The 27,526-nt window shown below is 47.5% G+C and overlaps 2 protein-coding genes and 1 long non-coding RNA gene across 20 annotated transcripts in view; 1 reads left to right on the top strand and 2 right to left on the bottom strand.

Moving 5' to 3' along the window:
* LOC126948047 (uncharacterized) overlaps positions 1 to 12,080 on the top strand; it is a 29,946-nt gene extending 17,866 nt beyond the window's left edge. The window contains exon 3 of the long non-coding RNA XR_007723322.1: positions 12,036 to 12,080. This is a non-coding gene — a long non-coding RNA (uncharacterized LOC126948047). The remainder of the gene's footprint in view (positions 1 to 12,035) is intronic.
* Positions 1 to 27,526, bottom strand: part of SST (somatostatin) — a 1,150,223-nt gene that overhangs the window by 50,769 nt on the left and 1,071,928 nt on the right. The window contains exon 1 of one of the 15 annotated variants that reach the window (XM_050779316.1): positions 23,695 to 23,704. The exons of 11 other annotated variants lie outside the window; for them this stretch is intronic. The gene's annotated coding sequence lies outside the window, so the exon portion shown is untranslated. Of the gene's footprint in view, positions 1 to 17,187; positions 17,198 to 19,828; positions 19,839 to 19,913; positions 19,924 to 23,694; positions 23,705 to 27,526 lie in introns of those variants that run through there. 3 more of the 15 variants (XM_050779307.1, XM_050779301.1, XM_050779310.1) reach the window with 3 other exon arrangements.
* BCL6 (BCL6 transcription repressor) lies at positions 1,342 to 25,472 on the bottom strand. Of its 4 annotated transcripts, none has more exons than XM_050779283.1 (10): positions 25,160 to 25,472; positions 14,519 to 14,557; positions 13,182 to 13,352; positions 11,365 to 11,586; positions 8,720 to 9,691; positions 8,009 to 8,193; positions 6,379 to 6,546; positions 5,143 to 5,273; positions 4,892 to 5,029; positions 1,342 to 2,564 (listed from the first exon to the last, which is right to left on the bottom strand). In XM_050779283.1, the coding sequence occupies exons 3-10, from the start codon at positions 13,340 to 13,342 to the stop codon at positions 2,421 to 2,423; spliced, it is 2,121 nt and encodes a 706-aa protein (XP_050635240.1). In that variant the 5' UTR covers positions 13,343 to 13,352; positions 14,519 to 14,557; positions 25,160 to 25,472; the 3' UTR covers positions 1,342 to 2,420. The 4 variants fall into 4 exon arrangements, with proteins under 4 accessions (XP_050635240.1, XP_050635243.1, XP_050635242.1 ...); XM_050779286.1 differs by lacking the exon at positions 25,160 to 25,472 and adding an exon at positions 17,210 to 18,987; XM_050779285.1 differs by lacking the exon at positions 25,160 to 25,472 and adding an exon at positions 15,749 to 17,181.

The raw sequence follows: 27,526 nt of genomic DNA, 5'->3' as shown, positions 1-27,526 counted from the left end.
CCTTTCGGAGGCTCTCTGTGGGGCGCTGCGTGGTCAACTCCCATAGCTTCCCAGCACGTGCTCGGAGCCTGCTGCAAAGGCATTGCCAAGGGACACGACTGCCCAACAAGTGGGCCCACGGCCCTGGGGACAGGCTCAACTCCACATGCCCTCCCCACTGCCACCCAGGAACAGGAAGCGGGGTGTGCAGGCTTCTCCTCTGGGCCAGTGACCAGAACCACACTTGTCCTCACTATTCTCAGGTCAAACTTGATCCTTGGGGTTTTTTGAGGTAAAATAAAACTAGGTGCCAAAGCAAGCTAGGTGAACTTGCATCTGAATCAGGGAATCATAAATGGTGTAGTTCACTCTCATGAACAGGTTGGAAGGGGGACCCAGAGGGAAAGTACTTGTCCCAAGTCACACTGGAGGAGGTGGCTGAGTTCTACCACAGGGCTCTTGGGACAGAGCACCTCTGCAGGGATAGAGGTTTGCTTGGCTACTAACCATTCATAAAGCTTCTGAGTCTGCAGATGTCTGCCAATCACCCAGCAGACACCAAAAAGCCCACATGCACTCAGGCTGAGAAATACACGTCTGGAGCCACATGCCTTCATATTGCCCCATGAGCTGAGTGGAGAGAAATTGTTTGTGAAGCCAGGAAGCAAGATGGGCCTTCTCACTTCCAAGACTGGGCAAACTGAGGGCCAGAGGAAGAAGAGATGCCTATGTCAGCAGAGCTAGCAGGGAAGTCATTAAATACTTAGCCTAGGCCGGGCATGGTGGCTCACACCTGTAATCCCAGCACTTTGGGAGGCTGAGGTGGGCAGATCACCTGAGGTCAGGAGTTCGAGACCAGCCTGGCCAACATGGCAAAACGCCGTCTCTATTAAAAGTACAAAAAATGAGCTGGGCATGGTAGTGCGTACCTGTAATCCTGGCTACTCGGAAGGCTGAGGCAGGAAAATCACTGGAACTCAGGAGGCGGAGGTTGCAGTGAGCTGAGATTGCACCACTGCACTCCAGACTAGGAGACAAAGCGAGACTCTGTCTCAAACAAACAAACAAACAAACAAAATGCTTAGCCTAGAGCTGAGTGGGAGATCCTTCCAAAATCTCCCACCTGAGCTCTTCAGAAAGGGCCTGGAGTCCACAGTCTCTCCTGGTGCTGGGATCCAAATGTGCGTTCATGCCAAGGTACTGGGAACCTAGCCTCATCTCAAATGATGCTCTTTTTTGAGAATGCAGCAGCCAGCAGCCCCTCCCCTCCAAGAGCATTTTCCACCAGGTTAGGAGCTGAGGGAGCAAGACCCAGGCCAGGCCCCATTCCAACGCAAGAAAAGCCCTCCAGACCAAGCCCGCTTGACTTTTCAGCATTTTATTCTGATATTTGTACAGCTATATTTTACAACGCGGTGATGCAGTTTAGACACAGCCAAACCCTGTCTCCGGAGTAGTAACAACACAAGCATGACGCAGAATGGGATGAGACACACATTCCCAAAGAGAGTTTAGTTAGTAACAACTTCAAGTCCCTGTGTCTGCCTACACTTCAAAACGGGATGGCACACGCTCGCCCGTCATTGAACACTTCCGTGAAAAAAGGCACCGTGAGGACACGTTGTACGGGTATATACAAACTGAAAACTAGAACAAAATTACACGTTTTTCCTTCTGCAGATTTTTTTGTTCTTTTTGTTTTTTTTTTTAATACACACTTTGTAAATTGTAAACCTTCACTTGCAAAAAAATACAAATACACTGAGGCATTTTAGACAAAATATTTTCTTACTTATACAGATGCAATACTTAAAATATTCTCTTAAGTGCTCTTTCTCAATAAAGATTCTCAGATCCGTGTCTGCCTGCAGATACAAAATCGAGCCTTTGACGCAGTTTTATATTTTTAATATATCTTTTTTAGGTTTATATATATTTATTTTATATATATATATATTTATATATTTACAACTCTGCCATATATTCCTTCACCTTTGGTTAAAAAAATTAAAGCCCTCTCTTTGATAACATACTGAAGTCTTGTCTTTTAAAAGAATGCACATTTACATACAAAAGAAACATCTGTTCCCACAAAACATATACATTCCTCATTTTGCAGACTAAAGTCAAGTCAGAACTTTTGCATACTCCCCTGCTTTGACATATAAAATGATTTTGCTTTTTGCTGACGTGGTTCACCTTACACATAGGAGAAGAAGCAATATGATTTTCTTAATGTTTTATGGCAGTGGGGGAGGGGGAGCTGCTGCGGCTCCCCGTCCCCCAAGCCCCGACCCCCACCACCCCCCACCCCCAGCTATGATTTGCACTAGTGGATGAAAGAGGCACTACATCATGGGATGAACATTGTAAAGTGTTACAGTATCCTTTGGGTAGATTCTGAGAAGGGGCTGCAGACGAAAGCATCAACACTCCATGCTTCAGCAGGCTTTGGGGAGCTCCGGAGGCAGGTCAGTGGCTGACACGCGGTATTGCACCTTGGTGTTGGTGATGGCGCCATGCTTCTGGCGCAAGTGAAGTCGCAGCTGGCTTTTGTGACGGAAATGCAGGTTACACTTCTCACACTGCAGGGATATCAGAGGCAAACTGTCAGCTGTCATCAACCCAAGAAAAGTGTCATTGCTCAAAGACCCAGAGAGGAAGATTCTCCCTACAAGGGACAGGGGCAGCTCTTGCCTCTCCAAGGCCAGGTGAAGAACCCATATACATCCGGGCTTCTGCCAACAGATAAGCTAGCATCATGCAAATGTCCATTCCCTGCTTTCCCAAGTGTTGCTTCTGCTTCTCCCTTGCTAGAGATGTCCTTCCCTGCCTTAACTCCACAAGTTCAAGTCTTTTCCAAAAATGCAGTTAGATGCAAACTCCTGTAATTATTAAGTCATTTCTGAATCTCTCAAGGATGAAAATAATCCCTGTTTTCCTTTGAGCCTCTGTAAGAGTTCTGCCTTTACCACACAGCCCTCCGTGTGCATGGATCCTTCTTAAGTGGGTAACACTTTGAGGGTAATGGCTATTTTTCTCTAAACTTTATAATCTTCCTAGTACCTAACAGAATGCACCTCTTATTCCAATTATGCAATTAATCTAAACACACCTGGACAAATGGACTAGATCAGTCTGAATTCATGGATATTCTGGAGTCTAGGGTAAATGTTTTTAAATGCAGTGATATTCTTTCGTAGGGTATGTATCTTAGGTAAGCTAACTAAACATTAGCAAGTGGAGCCATTTCTTGATTGAATTCAACGAATGGGTAACAAGCACTTTAGTTTAGATAAAAGTTACTTAAAAGTAATATGGATGACGAAATGTAAAGGGGTAATCTAGAGGAGATCTTGAATGAGAAAGGACATTCTTAGATAAAAACAGAAAATGTAAGTAAAGTATGAACTTTAGCTTGTAATTATATATCAGTATTAGTTCATTAGTTGTGACAAATATATGGAACTAACGTAAGATGTTAACAATAGGATAAAATGGGTACATGTTGGAGCCCTTGGTACAATCTTTGCAATTTTTCTATAAATCTAAAACTATTCTAAAACAAAAAGGGTAATAAAATATGTTCAGATAGAGTATATGTTTTAAAGTGAAAATGGAAATAGATTAAGACAATAAAAAATGAGCAGGGCCATGTGTAAAATCTCTGGTCTTGGGAGACATAGGGTCTGCTGTATCTATGCCATTCACCACTGTGTGTCCCCAGCATGTCATTTCTCTCTCCGGGCCTTGGATCTCCCTTCTGAATAGCGGGGTCAATACAGGCTGAAAGTCATTCTCAACTCTGATATCCTACGCATCTAAAATTCTAGCAAATCATTATCCTAGCAGATATTTATTTTACTATTACTATGTGCTTGTGCTACACGCGACACTTTAATAATTAGTTAATACTACAACTTCATGAAGTAGATACTATCATCAAACTCACTTTACAGACTAGGAAATTAAGGTGCTAAGAGGATAACTAATTTGCCCAAGAACAAACAGCAAGTAAGAAGATATTCACTCACAGCTTGATAAACAAGTGAACAAAAATAACCATGTTTTTTGCAGGTTAACCTCTGGTAGGTAGGTTAACCACTCATTGATTACTTCTTGTTCCCATCACCACCTAGAAGGATGTCATCAAATCCTCAAAGCAACCATAGGCAAAATGTACACAAATGAGCATGGCTGTGTTCCAATAACCTTTTACTTAGGGACAATGAAATTTAAATTTCATATACTTTGCACACGGCACAAAATATTCTTTTACTTTCTAATTGTAAAAACCATTCCTAGTTCATGGAATGTTCAGACATTGGCACACAGGCTGTAGCTGCTGAGACCCAGCCCTAGAACACTACAACCCCAGGGACCCACCCACAGTGTCGTGCTGCACGGCTGGCCGCCTCCTGTTTCTTAAAATGACTCTTCTCTATGTTTTTTTTTTAAATAATTTTTTCTTGTAACATCATTAATTCTTATAACATTCTTTTTGTTCTCCTCCTCCTAAGACCGTTCCTTCTCAAGCACCTTAGCTCCTCTTAAATGTGCATCTAGCCCAGTATGGGGTGTCCAGTAGGCACTCAATAAGCATTTGTGAAATGAATGAATCCAGGTGGAGGGAATCAAATATATGTATCCACAGTCTAGACTCTTCTCTAAGGCCCAGATCACCTAGTCTGATACCCCCACTTTAAAGATGAGTGCCCTAAGGCTTGGGCCAAGGTCAAGCAGGGTGTCTGGCCATCAGACTCAGATCTAGGTCTTCCAGCCATTAGTATAGTGGTTGCCCCACTGTGTGCTTGAGATGGGGGCAAACAGTTCTACTGTCTCCCTGCTCCACCTCCTTCCCTGCCCTCCACATCCCCGCAGGCCAGAGAGCGGCCTCAAGAGGCTTACGTACATGGTAAGGTTTCTCTCCCGTGTGGATTCGCAGATGGCTCTTCAGAGTCTGAAGGTGTCGGAAACGGGTGCCACAGATTTCGCAGGGATAGGGCTTCTCACCGGTGTGGATGAGCACGTGGGCACGGAGGTGGGCCACCTGAACGAAGAAGAAAGCATGAGACGTCATCTGGGGTGGGCTGCAGGCCTCTGAGCAGCCCCTCATCGGCACACAAGGACTGACTGGGCCTTTCTCCGGGCCACTCTGCTCACCTGTACAAATCTGGCTCCACAGGTTTCGCATTTGTAGGGCTTCTCTCCAGAGTGGATTCGAGTGTGGGTTTTCAGGTTGGCTGGTCGGTTGAACTGGGCCCCACAGATGTTGCAGCGATACGGTTTCTCACCTGTTACCGAGAAAAGGGGAAAAAGAAAAGCCATATTCAGTAAGGAAGGTCTCTGCAGTCCCTGGCTCCCGGATTCCTAAGCAGCCTGCTCCTCCCTGAGGCCACTGGTGTTTTCCTTTCCCTTAGGGAATGTCAGAGAGAGAATCCAGGGGCCTGCCCCGTGCCTGCCAGCCCTCTCTCACACACACACCCGCGTAGCTTGCAGGGGACCAGGGCCAAGAAACAAGTGGTGGCATGGAGTAGCAACAATGCCAGGTGTGGGATAGGAGAGGGGGAGGCTCCAGGAAGCCTGGGCTGTAGAAGCAGCTTTGTCATTAGGATTATCTGCCTGTGAAACCTGGACAAGTCACTCTCCTTCTCTGGGCCTCAGTTTCCCTTTCTGCAACCTGAGGGGCTACTTCAGATTACCTGGGAAGACTCTTCTAGCTTTTCCCTTGGATAAGACCGTTTCACTCATCAACTCATTCACCAGGGAGACACAATCAGGCTGCTCTAGTTCCTTTCTTTTAGAACAAACGTCTTTTTCCACTTGTGGCAACTACAGCTGGATTCCATTTGCAAGAGGGGTGGGGCTTGGGGCTGAGCAGATGCTCAGGCAGAGGAAACCAATAGAATGGCTGAACCTTCCTTCATGAAAGTTTCTGGGATAATAGGGCCATTTACAGTACTAAGAGAGATCTTAAACAACAATCAGGTCATGAGAAGCTACCTGGTAAAGGAATGTGAGTTGATAAGGAACAAGTTATTAAAAGAAATTAAGAGACCTTTTTTTTTTGTTTTTCCGGCTTTACAAAAATCGAATCTATTTGTCTTCCCCAGACTTAAGTCTCTTCACCTGTACAGTGGGATTAACACTTCTGACCCCAGCAAAGGCAGAAAAGCAGGATAGAGCATCTCAGGAAAGACTAAGGACACTGGGAGTGGATGAGTCAAGTCACCAAGCAAAGACAAGACAGGGTTAGGCCCCTCGTTCAGGCCAGGATGGGGCCTGCCTCCTGCCTTGCCCCACCAGGTCTTCAGGCCCCACGCAGCTTTCTCTAGGATCCTCTCCCTGTCCTGCCCCAATAGTTGTGGAGACTTCGGGTCATGTGCGGCAGGGCCATACCGGTATGGACGGTCTTGTGGCTGGCGAGGTTGCCCTTGTAGCGGAAGGAGGCCTGGCATCGATCACACTTGTAGGGTTTGTCACTGTGGGTCTGCAGCGTGTGCCTCTTGAGTGAGGCCTCCTCAGAGAAGCGGCAGTCACACTCATTGCAGAAGAAGGCCCCGTTCTCTGTTGGAGGGTGGTAGGGGGACACCAACGTCAGCACGAGGAAGGGAGGCAGGGCTCTAAGGCCACTCTCCTCTGTAGCTACCCCCTGTGCCAAACTGAACCCTCAGTCCCTCACTCACCCACCCGACATTCATGGGAGCTCAGAGCAAAGGATCTGTGGGGACTTTACTTTTCTTAGCATTTAGAGTCTTAGCCGTAGAGAAGGGAGAAAGGAGATGGACTGAATCAAGGTACAGAAGGGAAGGTCAAACAAATAGGTGTTCAGAGGGCCTGCGCCAGTGTGAGGAGAGCTCAACAGAGATTTTCTTTCCCCAAGAGCTCTGAGAATTGATTTTTAAAAGTAAGTTTATGGTTTTATTTACACTGATACACAGAAGCCCTCAGGCAAGACCCTTTACCTCCGAGCCTCTCTCTGTATCTCTGTCTTCAAAGTCAGATAATCAATCCCTGTCCTGCCTACCTCACAGGAGGATATTATATTACACAAAATCAAACACAAAGCATTCCAGGAATGTAAGGTATAGGTCAATTCAATTCTACTTTGAGGTCACTGAAGGAGGAATTAATGATGAACACTGTGGTCACCCTTGCACCTATCTGGATCTCATGTCTCCAAATCCTCCTGTGAGATTGGGAGACCAAAGCTGACGGTGGAAGTGGGAACAGAGGCCCAGAGAAAAAGAACTGGAGTGTAGAGCAAAGGCAAAACTAGCCAGGGGGCAGGAGGGGACACTTCTCGCTCTCCCATCTATGGGTCCATGACCCTGTGCCAAATCTCTTGGTGTAAGCAGCTGATTTTTTTTTTTTTCATTTGTTGTAACAATTTGAAAATGACAAGTCACGGCGATTTAACCCTGATTAGGTACTACTGGGCTCTATTACTGTAGCCAGAGCTGGGTGAAGAATTAGACTTTTTTTGTCTGGTAAAAACCGGGAATGCCAACCACCGACTATCCAGAAACTCCAATTTAATAATTTTCTTCAACTCTTTTAACTCGACTAGTATTACTGAGTTCCTACTCCATGCTAGGCACTTACTACTACCTATGGGGGATGCAAGAATGAATAAGGTCAGATGCTTCTGCTTGCAGAATGTACAGCCTGGCAGAGAACAACATGCACACAGCTCAGTCCCAGTCGTTCTGGTATTGAGGAATGGAGAAAGCTCTGGGAGTTGCAGCCAGTCCCACAAGCTACTTTTGCTGGAATGAAGCTAAAAGACTGTATGGTAAGTCCTGATTACACCAGATTAACTCTAATACCCCATCCCTCACTTTGGTTAGCTCGATTCCCTAAGAAGCGGAGCGTGGGATGAACGGCTGCTGACTTGGAGCGCCAGTGGACTTGCAGTTGAGGACTGCTCCAATCAGAGACAACAGCGTAAGTAAAATGGAGCACAAAACCCACGGAGCAGAGGGGTCTTCCTTCTCCCTGACAAGGGGAGGGAGGGAAAGGGACTCACCACAGCTGGAATCTGAGTACTCAGACTGGGTCTCTCCCATCTCCTCAGGGAACGTGGGGCCGGCGGTGTGGAGGCACATCTCTGCATGCTGTGGGGACTGAGAGCCGCAGGACGTGCACTTCGGGGGGTGCATATAGAGTGGTGAGTGGCTGTCACTGCTGCTGCGGGGAGAGCCTGTCAGGGACCTGTGGGCAGGAGTGAAGACAGCCTCAGCACCTGGGGCAGGGCCTCAAGACCACCCCCTCCTCCCTGTATGTTGGCAAGCCCAGAGGCCAGGGCTGCACTGCCCGCTCAGGCTCTGAGCCCCCAGAGTTGTCCTCAAGTGTATCTCCAAACAGTATCTGCGGAAAGATCATTGACCAGGGTCAAACTGAGCCAGAGCTTCTCCGTAGCCCACAACCTCTCTCAGTCCAAGGGTAGCAGGATGGTCCCCTGCCACATCAAGACCACAGGAAGTGCCTGTGGGATTTACAGAACACTATTCTGCCCCAGAAGGGAATGATCTCTCTTGCTGTGAAAACATATACACTACTTCAGTGTAATACACTTCCTTACTTACACTAACTCAATCAATAGGCACTGATTCCACACCTCTAATAGGCTCAGCAATTCAGCCAAGAAAGAAGAAACCCTTGTATCCATCAGAAGAAATGACGTGGATCCCTGCCCAGGTAACCCCTGACCTCAGACCCAGACTGTCTCTGAAATCACCTGTTAACGATGTTATTGAGCCGGCTGGCTTGCGGGATGGTGGAGTCCTCCCCGCTGGCACTGAGCTTGGTTGGGGACTGGAGGTCAAGGTTCTCAGGCTCCATGGGTGGCTGGCAGGCAGGTGGGGCAGTGTAGACCCGTGGGGAAAGGCGGCCCAGCTCAGCCTGCTCTGGCCCCTCTGGTTTGGCATTCTGGTTGAGGCTGTTGAGCACGATGAACTTGTATTTCTTCCAGTTGCAGGCTTTGGGGTCAGTGGGGCTCTTGGCTGGAGGGGAGCCAGAGGCCTGGAGGATGCAGGCATTCTTACTGCTGCAGGACTCTGTGGGCGAGTTGGGCTGGCAGTCAGATTTCTGGGGGCTCTGTGGACTAACCAGACCCTTCCGGTTCAGGGGTGCATTGGGGGGCTCGAAATGCAGGGCAATCTCATCTTCTGAGGAGGGTCTCTCTTCTTCTTTGCTGGCCTTGTCACAGGGGAAGTAGGGGGCATTTCGGGCTGAGGGGGCAGCAGGCTTGAGGCCCTCAGCCACACTGTAGTGCATATCGCTTCGTGCCTCTTCTGGGACTGTTTCCTTGGGTGAATAGATATTGCTGTGGCACACACTGGGGGACACCTCCAAGGCCGGCCGGCTGTACTCACCGGGGACTGGCCTGGTACTATCGCACGGGAGGGCCCGCTCCTTGGGGAAGGGGTTGGCCACAGGCATCCGGACATCCCGAAACTCCTCATCGGAGAAGAGGAGGCTGCTGACAGGGAGGTGGCTGTACATGGAATAAGAGGCTGGCGGTGTGGACAGGCCACTGTACAGGCTGGGGGCAAAGGCTCTGCTCTCACACCCAGGGGCGTTCCTCAGTGGCAGGTTGTTCTCCACCACCTCACGACCCCGATAGGCCATGATGTCTTGAGGCATCAGCATCCGGCTGTTGAGGAACTCTTCATGACGGGGCTTGATGGCAGGAACCATCTCTGCTTCACTGTGAAAGAAAACAAGAGGAAAGACACCGGCCTCAAATCAGGACGGTTAAATAGATGAGCTTCCAGTGGCACTTACGTAACCACATCTGTGTTTGAATTAGCTAGACACAGGTGACATGGCTCTGGAGCTGGGAAATACAATTACAACGCATTTACACTAGAAGCCTGGAAATCTAGCCTACAATTGGGAAGATTGAGGCCCAGAGAAGGGAAGTGAGTTACCGGCATGATCTGTGCCTGATTAGACATAATCCTGTATGTTTAAGGCACATATCTATGCATGTGTGTGAATCTATAGCTCTTCTGATGTTATAAAATTTTATAGCTCACATAAAACTTTCAAAGCCCTTATCTCATTTCACCCATGCAAAATCCTGAAAGGAAGGAAAGGTGGTTATTATTATCTCCATTTTACACGTAGGGAAACAGGAAAAGAAGAATTTATACAATGCTGGTATGACACATTTGGAGGATCATACACAAATGAGTAACCTACTGGAGAAAGAACTTGTCCCAGATGCTGATGAAAGCTTACATAGAGAACAGGCAGCAAATGCCAATACAAGAATCCCTGGTCTAGAGCAGCCAGACCTGGTTTGCAAATCCTGCTGTGCCACTTAGCAGCTAGGTGACATGGAGCAAGTTACTCAGCCATTCTAAGCACAAGGCCTGATCCACTGAAAGTACTTGTAAATGATAGCAATGATGATCTTGCCACCATTAGCACCCACAGGAGACAAAGAACTCTAGCTGTACATACCTGAAGGAACATCATGTGGGTGAAATAAATACGCAAGCTCACCATGATGACAGTTAACGGAGCTAGCACCAATAAGAAGGTTAAAGAGAAGCCAAAAAGAGAAGCTTTCTAACTGTCCAAGGTATGCCGTGTGGTTCTGGGAACACTGAGTTTCTGGCTCCTGGAGGTTTTCAAACACAGCCTGGAAACCCCTTCTGTTTGAGCGAGGATGCAATCACCCTAGCATGGCTGGATCAAATGGTTCTAAAGAAGTTAAGCTCTGAGTCTCTGTTCCACATAGTGAAGCTCTTCCCTTCTTTGGATCTCAAGTTCCTCACCTTTAAATGAAGGTCATGTCTTATCACCCCTCAGGTGTACTCAATTCAGTTCAATAAATGTCCTGCCTAGTAGGAGCACTGTGACATAAAAGGTGAGTAAGACAGCCCCTGTAACCTTGAGCAGCCCACAGTCTGGTAGGGAACTAAGGCACATACGTAAATAGTTGTAATAGAAGTCTAAAGGAGAACTAAAATACATATGCAAATATTAAAATAGAAGGAAAGTTTAAAGCACAGGCAAAATGCTTCACAACACAGAGGAAGAGCTGAGGGAGGAAAAGTGGTAATCAGAAAAACTTCCACGGAAGAGCTGGCATCCAAGATTGGCCTTGCAGGATGGGTCGAGGAGAGGATATATTAAGCGAATGGAAGAAAGCAAGAGGCGGTAATGCATAGGACCTATCTGCATAGCCACAGGAGTTAAGTCTGCCTGGGGCACAAGAGTTAAGAAGAGCAGAAGTGTGCAAAAAGAGTGGAAATGTGGGTTGCAGCACATCGTAGAGGACTATTTTTTCTGTATGCATGAATTATCAAAGGTTTCTGATCAGGGACCATCTCTTCCATCTCCGAGGCTTCCACCCGGGCAGCAACTCACCTGGCCTTGATAAACTTCCGGCAGGTGTCCACAACATGCTCCATCTGCAAGTACATAGCTGTGGCCATCACAGCCATGATGTTGCCCTCCCGCAAATTGAGCCGAGATGTGTACATAAAGTCCAGGAGGATGCAGAAGCCCTCAGGGTTGATCTCAGGATCTAGATTGATCACACTAAGGTTGCATTTCAACTGGTCTGTGAAGATGCTATAGAACAGGCCACTGTAAAACAAACCAATAGCCCACTCTAGTAGATGTATAGAATCTGTGATCCATTACAGTCAGCACTGATACTCAGCCCCTTTCCCCTGGGCTATTCCCCTACCTCCAGAACTTCTATGGTAATTAATAATAGCTGCTATTTATGGAGAGCTTACCAAATGTCAGAGAGTCATTAAGCACCGTACATGCATTATCCTTTGCTCCTTACAGCCCTGCAAGGTAGGTACTATCATTCTCTGCCTTTACAAATAGGGGAACTAACGTCAGAGGGGTTAACTGAATCTTCTTAAAGTCACAGGGCCTATTTTCCTTTTAGTCTTAACTGTACGGATTACCAGAGTTAATTTAGCCCCCATTTGCAGTAACTATTCTTAGTCTATCTTTGGCATAAGCATTTCCTCTTGTTCCATTGCATTTCTACTTATTTTTTAAATTCTATCTTTTTTTAGAATTTGGGTATGAATGACAACTAAATAAAAATATGCCTACATCTATACTCTACTGCTTTTATCAAAGTCCATAGATTAAAAGAGGGTCTGTTATTCCTAGAAGACCCAAGTCAAACCCCAAGCAATGCCTCCAGGTGCCATGCTGTCTGGTGGTGGAAAGAGTACTCAATTGTAAACAAGAATTCTGGGCTATCGTCTTGATTCCTGATTCTGCTTTTTCTGAGTGGGTTGCCAGAAGTGAGCCAGACTTCCACCAAGTAGCTATGCAACTTTGGGTAAGATATTTAGCTTCTCTGCATCTTGCTTTACTCATCTTCAAAGTAGGAGGAACAATCATGTCTACCTTACAGTGTTGTGGCAAGAATGAAAATCTAAAGGATATAGAACGATGCCTGGTATATAGTAAGCATTCACTAAACATTATCTATTATTTTTATATCTCTATAAGCCTCTGTTATTTCCACTATTAAAAATCAGGTGCTTAGAGTAGATGTTGGATAAGTTATCTAATAGCAATAGAGATCCCTGATTCTACATCATTTAACCTCCCTGTGCTTTCCTTTTACCATCGATAAAATGAAGACAATAGTGCAATGCATAACACTGAAGGCTGCTAAAAAGATCCAGGGAGATGATATGTAATATAAAATTGCTTTGAAAACTCGAAATACTTGATGAACATGAAGAATCAGCTAGTTCACTCTCACTAACTCTTACATATACTCTGAACACCCATGGAGATTCAGTTGTAGCATAAAATAAATACATTTATAGCATAAAAGAGCAAAATATTTCAAATTAACTTGCTTAAGCTACTTAAAGAAAGTTCATTTGAAATCTTCTGTCATTTTTTCACTGGTTAACTGAAGTTGTTCTCCATGTCTGCCCCAAACACATCCTTTCTTGGGGCAGTAAATAATTTTTCTCCCTCTCTGCCCACAGAAAATGACTCTCTTTTCTAAAAGTGCATTCGTTCATTCATTCATTCACTTGGGAGCCTACTCTGCCAGGCCATGGTGCTGAGATCTGGAGACAAAGCGAGATGTCGCCCAGATGCAGTAAAAGGCCTCCATGTTCCGCCTTGCTTGGCCGCCAGCACCATCACCCCACTTTGACTCACCCACCCTTTCCTTTCAGACCCCTCACCTGCAGGCCATGAGGACCGTTTTATGGGCTCTAAACTGCTCACGGCTCACAACAATGACAACATCAGTCAAGATGTCTCGACTCCGGAGACGATTAAGGTTGAGAAGAACATCACTGGCATGGCGGGTGAACTGGATGCAGCTGTCAGCCGGCGAGGCCATTTTGTCTTCACTTGAAAAAAGAAGCCAAAATCCTGTTAGTCCTCCAGAACCTGTTTCCTGCTTGCCATGGGTATCAGAGCAGGTGGCTCAGCCTGCTAAGGTACGGAATGCAACTCAGGTCCCTTGTGTTTGATCTTTGAACAATTCATAGCCCAACTCTGGCCATTATTCTTCACAGTTTCAAAATGGGGAAAATAACTTTTATCCAGCAAGCTGGGATAGAAAGTCCGTTAGGGGAAAAGCAAAGGGAATGAATGTTTGTTGAGTGTTTTTCCCACATACCAAATACTCTGCCAAGCACTGAGAGGCAGTGAGTATGTGGCAATGGAGAGACACTGGATTTTTTGCTTTTTTTTTTCTTTTTGAGATGGAGTCTCACACTGTCACCCAGGCTGAAGTGCAATAGCGCAATCTCAGCTCACTGCAACCTCCGCCTTCCCAGATTCAAGTGATTCTCCTGCCTCAGTCTCCTGAGTAGCTGGGATTACAGGTGCCTGCCACCACGCCCAGCTAATTTTTTCGTATTTTTAGTATAGATGGTGTTTCACTATATTAGCCAGGCTGGTCTCAAACTCTTGACCTCATGATCCACCCAACTCGGCCTCCCAAAGTGCTGGGATTACAGGCATGAGCCGCCGCGCCCCGTCGAGACACTGTGTTTTAAGATTATCAGGCTAGACTTGCCTTTTGTTAGCTGTGGGACTTTAAGCAGGTTGTTTACTGGTTTTGGGCTCTGGTTTCCCCAAATGGAAGTAGTAATACCTATGTGGTTATAAAAGTTGGAAATACATTCTTTGTTCATAGGAGGTTCTCAAAACTCACAGCTATTCTCATAAGTATCTTATTTCATCATCTCAGTCACCATTGGTCTCTCTCTACTGTTAGGCTTTAGAGTTGCCTGACTTTCGTACCTTGAGGAGCTAGCATATTGTTGGTGCACAGTAGCTGGCTAAATTAGTTTGTACAAAGAAAGAGTAACAGAATGACTGACCATGCAAGTGTTAAGACAGTCTAATACAGAGGTGAAGGATGAGGACTAGGAGTGATGTAGAGGGAACTGGTTATCCTTGTCTCATATAATGAACAGTAGCAAAGTTCACAGAAACACATGTATTGGCAAATTCAAAAGAAATAGTTTGTCCCAACATTTTGAAGCATATAATTTTATTTACTTACCCAATGCCTTGCTTCACAGTCCAAAATTTTGCTCAAAACCTGCAGAGAAGAGAAGAAAGCAAACAGAAATTGATTTAACGAATGTAAGATTGTCCACTATAGTCTTATTTTAGGACATACACATTTAGTTTTGCTTTGATAGTTGCAGCTTGCCAGCTGGTGTGGTTTTACCACAAGCTAACAAACATTTTCCAACTCTGCTCTTACGAAAACAACAGGCACCCGAAGCTATGAGATAATAATGTTTTTATCCTGAGTACTGGGAGTACAATTGCATACATTAATTAGTTATACATACATACATACATACATTTCCTTCTTCAAAGAAAAAATGTATACCATCCAAAGGCCACTTGAGTTTACGGGAAATAAAAAACAAGAAAAATGGTTCTGTCAACATTAACAATAATGATCCGTCTGTGGCCTAAATATACTGGACGTCATTCAAAACCTGCTACAATATTATCTTTCAAGTCTTAGAATGATTCCACGAGGACGATAGGGCCAATATCTTTATCCTTATTTCACTGGCAATGAAACTGAGATTTAAGGGTTCAAGTGGCTTGCTCAAGGCAAACAGCTAGGCAGTATTTCCTGCCTATCTGAAATATTAAGACTGAATATAGCTCTGCAGAACACAGCCTGAGACGTCATGTCTACGTATTCCTTGAAAACCTTTGTCTTGTTTTTCAAAGTTTTCTCTCCCTTCCCTACTGGGTCTAAGACCAGACAGAATGCTATTGCTTCCAAGTTTGTGCTTCTCCCTGCTGGTAAAAGACTTAACTATGTGATTTAGCTGAGAACTGGTCAGGGAGCACTAAACCTTAAAGAGATTTAATGAAATATGTACCTCCTTTCAAACTGGCTTCTCTAAAACAAAATCATTAAAAGCATAGGTGTGAGCCCCTCATTTATGATCAAATGCGGGCTGCAAAACAAAACAATATTCAAACTGTCTTTCCTCCTGTAAAAAGAAAAAAAAAAAAAAAAGCAGAACCTTTTAGAGCTATTTTCCGGGTAAACGGGCCTGAGGCCAGCAAGGTCATGTTGGGCCATGTAGATGGTTGGTGACCTGGCCCTAGGTCTTCTGGCTCCAATTCCTGTCCCCTTTCCAAATCAGCCTACGTGCTGTAGAACATGCAAGACAGCACCCTGATGTGGGTGAATCTCATTTTTAAGTTCCTTCCCCCACACAAACACTTTGCCCCATTCCAGGCTGCTGAGTCTTACCAAATGAGCACTCTAAAATGAGAGGTTTCCTTGAGTCTGTAACCAAACACTCTGACATTTCTCTGTGGTCCCAAGTGCCAGTCACTCAATCCCATCGGCTCCAAGGTTAGTGTGTGCATGTGAGCGAGTGAGGACTGGAGGGAAGGAAGTGGGGAAGGGAGAGGACAGAAAAAGACAAAAGAACCTATCTCCTCTTCTCCCCAGCCCAACTCGAGATAGGCAAAGAGAGATAGACTAACTCGGCCTTTACCAAACGTCAAGGATTTTCTCCTTTGCAAAAGAAAGCTGAGGACACACGGGAGGTTTACATGTAAACTTTCCTCTCTTCCCTCATGGAAGGGATCCTCAAACACTTCTGGAATACCTAGGCTGTTCTTTAACCAGCTTCAACCACCAGCTTGCTTGTGGATTTCCAGTCGCAGGCTTCTGGAACCACAGGAAGCCCAGATTTGCCATTTCACCATAACAAGTGGCAATGACTCACTCCAGATGCGGACTGAAACAAACAAATTCTCCTGTGTCCACTGTCAGCTAGGCCTTGGGCTTTTCACCCTAAGCCTCTGCCTGGCCAAAAACAAATGTACATACACAAGGCACAGTTTCACTCCTTTGTAAGCCAACTCTTCTTAAGAGCCCCACCCCCCAACTCCTGAGTGTGTGGGTTGAGTGTGGGCAGTGTTGTCACCAAATGCCGCAGGTGTGGAAGCACCACCAGTACTTGGTTTGTACTTTTACCGAGCCCTTAGTCCTTTCCCACCCCTCAGGATTACATCTTATCCTTATAACAGCCCTGCTTTATTAGGGAGGGAACTGAGGCCCCAGGTGAGAAGCCTTGCTCCAAATCTCAAAGCCAATTTCCAGCAAGTTCTGGACATGACTCATCTACTAGATTCAGCCATTCCACTAATGCCACACAAAAGACTACCCACAAAAACAATCTCCAAGGAGCAGGGCTGTCAATGAGAAACTGCCACTTGCTGGCTGCCCCCAGACCTGGACTTCCCATCCCAATCAACCCGCACCCGCGCTGGGTCAGTAACCACCACGGTAGAGTTACATGTTTTCTCCTCCCTTCCTCCCTTTAGCTCCTTTGGCGCTTTCCTTGTGCATAGCCAACTAGGCTCCTTGAGAAGGCAGATCCTTTAAAAGAACTTTCCATTGAAGAAGAAAACAGGAACCAAAAAAAAAAAAAAAAAAAGCAAACAGAGAGAAGACAGCAGAAACGAGAGAGAGAGAGAGAGAGAGAGAGAGAGAGAGAGAGAGAGAAAATAAGAGCGAGAGGCGAGGTTAAGAGCCAGAGAGCGAGCCAATACAAAAGACCCCATCCTTTTCCTTCCTCCTCCCCTGGGCTGGCACCAGGAGGCCCCATTTTCTCGCTCACACATAAGAGCACAAACACCAGCCTTGCGCGCCGGGGCAAGCCTAGGCAGACCTCGCTACCCCACCCCGACGACTCCGTACCTGTCTTCCAGGGACTGCCCGCCCCTGGGCGATCCACCTCGAAACCCCCCGCAAGGCGCGATGGAGGCTTTGTGGTATGACCGTGGCGGCCCTAAATTTAGTTACATTCAAATAAAACCTTTCGTGCACCTCGGTAGCTAACATTGTGTGTATGCCTTTTTTTTTTTTTTTTTTCCCTGTTACGCCGTCAAGGCAGCGGGCAATGAGGGGAATGGCACAGCCCTCTCATTCCCGGAACGTAGTCAATCTCGGCTCTGCGGATTTCACAGAACACACTTTGCCTATCGCCGGCTCCAACAAGAAGTAACTTTCCAGGAAGCTGCCGGGCCCGGGCAGCCGCCAGGATCGCTGCCTGCGCTGTGCCGGCCGCCGGGGATTCACCCGGGGAGGCGGGGCCGCCGGGGAAGGCTCGCGGGGAATACAGCACACTTTCCCCTAAATCCCTCGTCCGCGCCGAGTGCAGGGCTCTCAGAGTTCACCTAGTCGAACCTCTCACCCGCAACCATTTATAAATAGGGAAGGTCAGACAAGTTAGTAGCAGAGCTGGGTCTAGAACCCAGGAGTTCGAATACAATCCGAGGCTCATATCGAGACTTTAAGTTGTCCGAATCCGAAGTTTATTTGCTTGTTTCCCTCTTTTTGCCTTCCATTCTCCCTCACCGCCTTTCTTTAGGGGAATGTTTCTTTAGGGGAATGTTTGGGCTAGACTTCAAGGTCAAAAAGATGGAGTCCCTAGGGGCTGAGGGTCTCCATCATAGGCGCCCCTGGCAAGGTTGGAGAAAAACTAAATCGAAAGCCCCTTCCGCCTACGTTGGCAAGAACGGGAACCCAGCTCCCCTTGGTTTCCGCCCAAAGTCTTTAGAATAGGAGCTGCCAAGCTGTAAGGATTTTCGAAACCGATTTCCCCGAAACCGTAGAGACACTGCTTGGACTCGGCAGAGGCCGGGGCCCCGACCCCTGCGCACGCACTGGCACTCTCCAAAGTTGCCTCGCCTTCCTGTGGCCCTCCCGGGTGCCATGTCCTAATTGGCCTCGGTAGCAGGCTCCGGGGTGCGCTTTCGGGGGTCAGGGGACAGTGAAAGACTCAGCCACAAAGGCCGCAGTCTGATCCTAAAACTAGCCAGTGGCGTCACACTGCGCCGCTCATCCCTTCTGCGGCAGCGGAAGGGTCAGAGTCGGTCTGCAAAGACGGAGCCTCTTTGGTCTAAAAATCCTACACTGAGGCTTTATCACCCCTTCGCCCGGTAGGATAAAGGTGAAAGAGACGGTTGGGATTTAATATGGGGTGGAGATGAGAATCTGGGAAGTTAAAATTAAGTAAGTGCATTTATTGGAAATTAGGAGTCCCGTGGTTCCGGGAGCTCAAACCTAATGGTGTTTTTACCGCTGCCTAACACTAGAGAGAGCCCTCCATCAAGGTTTGAAACCGTCAACCCCTTTCTCGCCCCTCCCCTCCTTCCCATTGACCTAGTTTGGCCAGAGCCTCCCGATTTGGAGAATGCCTTCCGCCCTTCCCCCTCCTCTCTAGCCAGGCCGGCTGTTGGATTATTGGTAATCTAATAACTCCAATAACCCGCTGAAAAATCCAAAGGGAAATTTGAAAGTGTAAAGCACTGTTTAGGGACAAGGACAAGGAATTTTAATAAGGCTGGAACTGCCGTAGTGAACCCCGCATCAGTGGCCCTGCCATGGGGCTCCCAGTCTCAGCGGTGTCTCAGCCAACTAGCTGCACGGCTGCAGACACCACCGTGGTCCGGCGGCAGGGGGTGAGGTCAAACGGCGGAGTTGCTTTTATTCTTGGGGGAAGACACTCTTCGCCCTCTTGGCTGGGGGACGGGAGGGTGCAGGAGGCGACAGTGGATAAAAGCGAATTTGATAACGCGATGGCCTCGGCAGCCGCTTTGGATAACCGAGGTGTTCGGGGACATTATGTCCTGACTTTCATTTCTATCACGTTTCCTGCCAAAGTGCTCTTGCAAGCCTGCAAGCTTCTAGGAAATGCAATAAAACAGAGGGATGTGTTTTATCATCAAGATCTGAAGAGGAGTTGCAAAAGGGACGTTCCCCATACGCTCAGCGCGAGACAGCCTTCCAGAAGGGCCCGAAGACAATGCCAGCAAATCGCGTCCCGGAGCAGAGATCCCTCGGCCGTCCTGGCTGGACTGGGCTCAGCCTTTGCAAAAGGGCTGGCGGGGGAGGGGAGAAGCATGATCTCCTCAAGCAAACAATGCCTTTAAAAATCCGATCTGGAAAGAAGTCAGCCAAGGTCCTTATTCACGTTAATGAAGATGGAAGGCACTAACTGTCCTTGGAAAGCGATGAGTCAAACTTGACCGCGCTTCAAACACGTTCCCAGATTCGTTTCCAGCCCGAACAGAGGCGTGTTTCTCCGACGCGGCCTCGGACGGCTCCCGCAGTGGGAGAGGCTGAATTCGATCCCCGCGGACCTGGGCGGGGGAGACGGCGCCGTCTCCCGCTGCAGAGCGCGCCGGCTGCCGCTAGGGGCCGCCAGCATGCGGACGCGCGTTTGCCATCTTAAGTCACGAGCTCGGAGAAAGAAAACTTTACGGAGGAGCTGTTGCGGCACAAATTCTGGCCTATCCACATGACCCCCCCCCCCCCCCCCTCACACACACATACACACACACACACACACACACACACACACACACACACACACACACACTCTGGCCTATCCACATGACCCCCACCGCCCCCCCCCCCCCACACACACACACGGTTTCTCGCCAGGCTACTATGCAAAGGATGTTAGGAAGGGGAAGGGAGCGATTTCAGGATCGAGCCTCGCCCAGCAAGTCTTTGGCCCAGGCCTTAATCCCCCTCTTAACACGCAAACCCACGAGCTCCGAGACCCACACCCCTCAGCACCATCTAGGCTTTTCTTGTCTATTACCGAAAATCTTAGGCCATATTTTCTTAAAAAAAAAAAAAAAAAAAAATCCTCCAAGACTGCTGCAGAGCGGTTTCCAATGAGCACTGGCAACAAAGGTGGCCTAAGAGGTTAACTCATGGTTCTGGCAGCCGATCCATTCTCATAAATACTTCAAAGGAGCTGAGATAAACCCGCCTGTGACTTTCAGTCACTGACATGAAATTCAGAAGCTTAAAATCTGGTCCTGGTTAAGACACTAACTCACCACTAACAAGCCTCCTTGTCGGGCCTGTTTCCTCAACTGTAAAACAGAGTTGTACGTCCCAAAGCCCCTGAGCTCCTAGATGGCATCCTTCCACTACCGACTTCCCCTAAGAAGGGCCACAGGGACAGGAAGATGGTGTGTTCGAAGCGGGTTATTTGTAGTTTCTCTTAGTGGAAATAGATGCTCATCGCTGAGTGATGGGCGAGCAGCGAGGCCTGATTTTCATCCCTCTTGTCAAAACTTTGGAGATTGCATGCCATCCCCATTGGAGGGTGCCCTCCTTCTGTCAGGCCTAGCATCTGGTCAGGGCACCGCCGCCCGGGAGGTGGAACCGCGAGCCCACCGCCCATGGCCGCGAACTCGATCTCAGCCCACCGCTAGGTGGCAGGCCAGCCCGTCCGAGAATCGCCGCGCGGCCGCAGCTTCCACACTGATCCCTACCCGCCCCTCTTTATTTTCTGTCTGGTGGGGGCGAGGGTTGGGGGTGTGATTGCCTCTAAAAGCAAAGCTAGAAAACATTTAATTTAGTGGATGGCATTCCGTTCTTCCCGATGCTCCCGCCTGTAGCAACCACAACGTGGTATCTGGGGGCTGGTTTCATGTATCATAAGTTGATTTCCCCCCCCCACGCCCCGAAAAGCTTTATGTACTGGGAAGGGAAAGAAGGTGCACTTGTCTTCAAAAAGCAGAATGGCACTCGACGGCATTGGCACATATTCTTGCCAAACACTGGTCGTCCAGCAAAGAAAGTCGGGAATAAACTCCTGATCTTCTCGGAGGAAAGGGGCGCTGGGGGCCGAGAGCTGGATCCCACTCAGGCTCACTGCGTCTGGCAAAGCGGGGGAGTGGGGAGTCGGGTATGGTCTTTTGGTGAAGTTGTGGGTCTCGGGAGGGTTGGGGGGGGGGCGTTCCTGGCTTCCACTGGGGCAAAGAGAAACCAGCCAGTTTTACCACTACGCTGCACCCTCGCTGTGCTCGCGGCGACAGCGGCGGTCCCACTTGTTGCGCAGTGCTGGAAACCGGCACGCGCCATTCGATGTTGACTCACAGAGGGCTACAGACCAGCCTACCATTGCTCCACGCCATCCACAAACCTCCTCAACACACCCCCTACACATACGTCCTGCCACCGCCGGCAAAACTACAGCATTTCCAGCCACTGTGGTGTTTTACACCTAAACATCCCTCGCTATCTCGGTATCCGACAGGCAGCAGAATTAAGATGCCCTGAGAAGTCAGTCCAAGGGGAAGGTCGGGCTACCTCCGCCTGGAGAACTCTTCTACTTAAAGTCAACCAGGGACCCTCCCCCACCATATATATATATATATGGTTCATATATATATATATATATGAACCACGTTGCCTATTATAACACCATCCTAGTTGGAAAGCAACATTTTTCTTCCCTACTTGATAAACTGCGAAGTCCTTTTTATCCGTTAGTTTTATCTCCCCCCTTTTCTTTAAATCTCTGGGGGGAAAAATGTTTCATAAGTTCACTTCCCAATATTTTTCAAAAATTGACTTTTGCCAATAGTTTCACCCACCGAGGGGTGGCGCTGCTGTACCGCCTCCTCTAAATCTCTTAAGTTTTTCACAACAAAGTGGGTTGTGAGTGTCATTACCCTGTTAGTGTCATTACCCTGATAGAGGGAAGGAAGGGTTTTGACATCTAGCCATGGCTACCATTTACTCAACCAATAACTGGAACTCTTCAAGGGCTCAGCAAACGACAGCTTAAGAATTTAGAGTCCCATTCCTATCCACCAAACCCAGAATAAGTTAGTCTTTTCAAGAAAGCATTGGAATAAAACCCTTCAAAACTGAAAAGAAGAGGAAAGGGACAATTGGAGAATTCCCACTTTGTCTGGCTGTCTCCTTCAAGTCCCTAGTTTTCATGAACAGCATCTAGCCTTACTGTCCCTATCAACAGACCCTTAAAACTAGCCAATGCTTCAGCCTCTAGTATTGGAAAGTCTTCCAAATAGGATACTGAGGATACTGGAAACTTCTATTTATAAACTTGGGGTGGCGGTGGGGGGGGCGGGTGGAGAGAGAGCTCCCATGTACAGGTTTCTATTTTGGCCTGAAGACTCAACTGCAGTCATTAGAGTAAGGGAATGCCCATCTCCTGGTACTTGTTCGCCATTTCCTCCTCCCCCAGAGACAAATACCTTTTCGTCTTTTTAAAAAAAGTATGTATTTTAAAGCAAGAATGTGATTTCATCTCTCTCCTTTGAGCTCATGTTTGCTACCTCCAGGAATAGCGTGTGGACTAGGGCCAGATGAACTTCAACTTGGGCTGCAGATTTACGAGGTTCTGTTCTAGTGCCAAAGGCTCTTGGTAGTAAATAGTGAGCAAAATAGATACCTGTCTCCTGATGGATCTTGCCGCCCCCTCTTTTTTTTTTAAGTTATTTATTAAAACCACACACACCTTGCAAAGAAAAAGGGAAACTGGCAGTCTCTGTAGAGGAAGCCGGTGGCATCGCTCAGAGCCACAAACTGTATTTCTAAACAGCCCTTTCCCTGGTTCCCTCTCTCCTGCCCCACTTTTTTTTTAATCCAGACTGTAAAAAACACATCTACTGACACTCACTTTACTTTTGAAAAAGAAGAGAAAAAGTAAAGCGTTACAAGACTTTCCTCCTGGAAACTATAAACTGATTGAAAAAAAAATCCATAAAAGATTAAATCCTGGCGGGTTGTGGGGTGGCGGGGGCGGGGGGGCGGTGGAGTGGAGATTGGCTCTTTGAGGTGGTCAGGGGCCCTGTAACAGCTTGGGACTTTCAGCACCTGGTTTGGGGTCATTTATCTGCTCAACTGTCAGGACCCCCCACCCCCAAACCCCAGCCACCAACTCAACCATCGTAGAAGGGAACACAACACAGAGGGTCTTTTTTCATTTTTTTTAAAAATCGGTTTGGTTGTGTTTTTGTTTTCCATGGGGGAGCTTTAAAACTCATTATTGCAACACTAGTTCCATTTTTCGCCAGGGTTCCAATAACACGGCATCATAAAGGCAACGCAACCCACAGTTCTCAAGACATTTACCACGGTCACTACATCCGGCAGCGGGGTGGCCCCTAGCTCCTGCTGCCCGCCCCCTCCTTTCTCCTCGCCCGCCCCCGGAGCTCAGCCGATTTCTGAGGCTCCAACTCTACCCACTCCCTCCCCGGGCCGCCGCCGCCGCCGCCTTCCCCCATTCTTACTCCCTCGAGGAGAGCCACAGGTTGCAAATCCAACCAACCTCACAATCTATTTTTGCAAAATCACTCACAAAGATCTCCCTTTCGAGCCCGCGCCCGCTCCTCCCGCGCCGGGTCCCCCCCAGCCACAGCCACAAAGTGCCCTTCTCTCCTCCCGAGTCTTGCACATAAGGAACGCGGGCTGGGGCTCTGTTCGTCTTTCTCCTCGCCCAAGGTAAGGACCTCGGGAATCTGAAGCCTGGCGTCCACTACGCTCAGGCAGGCAGCTCCCTTTTTACAGAGCTTGTACCATGGGAAAAAAATAAAATAAAATTTAGGAAAGGGAGGGAACAGCCATTGGGAGCCAACACAGAGTCACGCAGCACCCAAAATACAAACACCGCGGCCGCCAGAAATCCCGCCACCTTTCTCGTTCTCCCGGGCTGTCCTGTCGCGGTTCCCTGAGTCCCCCCGCACACTGAAAGGCATCGCAGGTGCAATGCGCACCCCTTTCCCACCCACCCCAGAAACCCTGTCCCGCCATCAGCCTCTCTCCTCGGGATGGGCAGGGAGAGCGCGCGGAGGTTCCCGACACCCTCGACTACAACCAAGAAAGAATAATTTTCAAAGTGTTCAACATCCCCGCCCCCAAGCTCCCCAAAACACAGGGGCAGGGGACACCAAAACACTCGGCTCTCGTTAGGAAGATCACGGCTCTGAAAGGAAATAGTAGACACGATACTTCATCTTATCTGGATTTATGACCAACAAAAACAAAAACAAAAACCCGAGGAGTTCGCTTGCATTTTTTCCTTCCAAATCTCGGTTCGGCTCGAAGGCAGGGAATCTAAAAGACCGAGGCCGATGGAAGAGAGCCAGCGGGGCGAGCGAGCGGGCAGCCTCCCTTTTTGCCTCCCGGAGTTACCCAGAAGGACAGGGGAAGGGAAGGAAGAAGAGGCGAGGAAAAAGAGGAGGGAGGGAAGGGGAGGCCAGCAGCGAGGGAGCAAGGAAAGCAGTTTGCAAGCGAGAAAAGAGGGAAAAAACACAGCCGCACGAATCCAGAGAGATCACAAGCCGTACGCAAGCAGCAGCAGAAAGAGCGAGAGCGCGAGCGCGCGTCCTCTCCGCGGTCTGGGGCCAGACAGCCCCCAGACTTGCCCGAATCACCCCCAAGCAGTGTCTCGTCCTCTCTGCTCCGGCCGCCCCCTAATTCCCCTCCTTCCTCGCCTCCACCTCCTTTCCAAAAACCAAAACAACACAAGGGAGGGTGGCAAAAGCCTCCCCGAACCGGCCGATTCACTCAAAGACAACAATAATAATAATAAATACATAAAAATCTATATCCTAGAGTGGGAGAGACGTGGGACTAATCTTCGGCATTTATTTTAACACCTGACAGCTAGAATAAATAAATATATACATTTATATCAATAGATACACATAGAAAACTTGGAGCCAAAGCATTTGGCAAGAGCGGAAAAAAAAAGAATTAAAAGGTAAAATAATGATCATGAGCAGCGGCGGCGGCAGCGGCACCAGCGGCAACAGCGGCGGCGGCGGCAGTAGCAGCAGCAGCGGCGGCGGCAGCAACAGCAATAATCACCTGGTGTCCGGCCTTTCCTAGAAACTTCTTGCATCACCACTTCTAAGAACCCCAGTTCTAAGAATCAACAGAGCTCAATTCTCGGAATTTGAGCTTCGGACTTTACCACTGCTACGTGGCAGGGGAGGACTTGGTGTCAGCTCTCTGAGCTTTTTACCTCCCCTGGCCGATCAAAAGCCCTCAAAGCCACAAGATTTTTTCACTGTCCGGCATATTTCGAGGTCCTCATAAGCAGAATGTCTCGGATTTGGAGGTTCCGGTTCGAGGTTCGAGGGGCCTGAATGTGGCTCTCCCTCCCCGGACCCATGACGATGGTATGGCCTGCTCCGCCACCGTCACGTGGGCTCCTCCTCTGTGACGTCGGCGCCTTCGCTGTAGCAAAGCTCGGCCTCTGGAATTCTGAGAACTAATTTGCTATTCGGTGACATAAGAGGGGGAGTGCGCTTTGCTTTCCCTGGGTCTGGGGCTAATTCCTCCTCTCTTACCCATAAACTCAGCAGATCGAGCTAAATGCACAAAAGGGAGCGAGAGGTTTGAACCACTGGAAAAAGTATGTTATATATAGTAGGGTTAGAGAGGCAAGTAAGAGAGAGAGAGAGAGAAAAAAAAAAAAATAAATAAACACCACAGCTCTTTCCAGCTAGAATATTAGGCACCACGAGAAAAATATTTGCCAAGCAGTTTTCGGTGGGTTCATTTGCTTTATTTTTATTTAGGACAGGGGTTTTTGCTGTCGTTCTGGGGTTTTTTCTTTCTGGTGTGGTGGCTTGGGATTTTTGGTTGCTGTATTTTGATGGTTTATGGATTTTTGCTTCTGATTTTTTGCCTTTTGCAAGTTTGTGGTGTTACGTAAATCATAGGATCGGCATCGGTTGGATTTTTTTGTGCGTGCCTTTTCTTTCCCTATCTAATCCCTCAAGCGTTTTAAAGAAGATGTGTTATTTCAATACTAACACTGTTGAAAGAAGCTTAAATTTTTGGCCATATGTAACAATCCCAGCCCCCACTTTTTTTTTTTTCCTTTGGTGCAATTATCTTTTTCCCCTTGGACTTTTGCTGAAGTGTGTCTCTCCTGCACTTGAGAGAAATGTTCAAAGGATTTGTTTTGGTTTGGTTTGTTTCTTTCCAGGACAGCAAGTGGTGGGTTTAATCTGTTATTGTTGACTCTTAGGAAATTTCTTGTTGCAAGAAACGTGTGTGTGTGTGTGTGTGTGTGTGTGTGTGTGTGTGTGTGTGTGTAGGGGGTAGGGGGGTATGTGTGTGTGTTTTCTACAAAATTCTGTGAGCCACATACCTGTTTGTGTTTTGTTTTCTCTTAAGGTCTTGATAGTTTTTTTCGGGGCTCGTTTCAAGGTCGTTGTAAAAAAATCTCTTCAGTCTGTGTTTAAGAGATCAGCCGGAGGGAATTCTAAAGGCCTGCCGTGCCAGTATCACAGATACTGCCTGTATTTAGAACAGACTGCTACAACTACAACGCACTACACGCAGCACAGTCGTCTTAGCTTTGAAGCTGAGTTGGGGGTGGGGGGGGGAGAGAAGAAGGGGAAAATCTTTCCTTCTCTTTTTCTCTATTACTTTCTTTTTAAAGGCAATTGCAGTGCAGAATCATTTCATTGTGGGTCCTAGTTTGTTTGTTCAGAGCTGCTAGTTTCCTTATTTAAATGTTGGTTGGGGTTTTTTCCCCTCCTACTCATCCCTGAATAAGGGAGACTCTTGTTTCTTTTATGTCTCTCTCTTAAAAGAAGGGTGTGAGGGGAAAATAATATTTCAGATTCCTCAAGAATTAGCCCAAAATGTTTGGACCAGAAGCAGCTTTCAAAGGTCAGGCTGTTCTGAGCCTTGGCTATGAGAGTCCTTCAAGCGACTTATTAAATTACAGATGAGTTCTTAAAGGTTCCACAAAATCTCGTCACTTGTTAATTTCTAATAAAGATATGTCTTAAAATAATCTACCTATCCCAACCCAAAATTTGGGTTTATAATGGAGGAGAGATCAGAGCTGTGAAAGATTGCTGTTTGCTGGGATATTTGGAAAATCTCTTTCATTGACAGTCCCGTAAGAAGTTCCATGTATCACTGAAAATGTTGTTGGCAATGCACCCCACTACCCCACAACACACACACATTTTTAAAGGCTGTATTTTAGGTTTTAAAACCCAGAAAGGTGCAAAGAGGTTGATTATTTTCCACAAGGGCTGGAGCTTAGGAAACATGCGTTGAGTGTCTGTCCCTGTGAAATTTGAATATTTTAATACTTATTGACAGATGGATTACTGCAGCCTCTGCAGAAAAGCCTGTCTTGTGAAGGGTTTTTGAAAAATGTACATAGGCCTAATCCTGTCACTGTTGTTGAAATGTACGTTTTAC

The sequence above is a fragment of the Macaca thibetana genome, chromosome 2 (assembly GCF_024542745.1).
Source record: "Macaca thibetana thibetana isolate TM-01 chromosome 2, ASM2454274v1, whole genome shotgun sequence".
NCBI lineage: Eukaryota > Metazoa > Chordata > Mammalia > Primates > Cercopithecidae > Macaca > Macaca thibetana.
The sequence above is the reverse complement of the archived record's forward strand: the minus strand, read 5'-3'. Positions and strand labels throughout refer to the sequence as shown.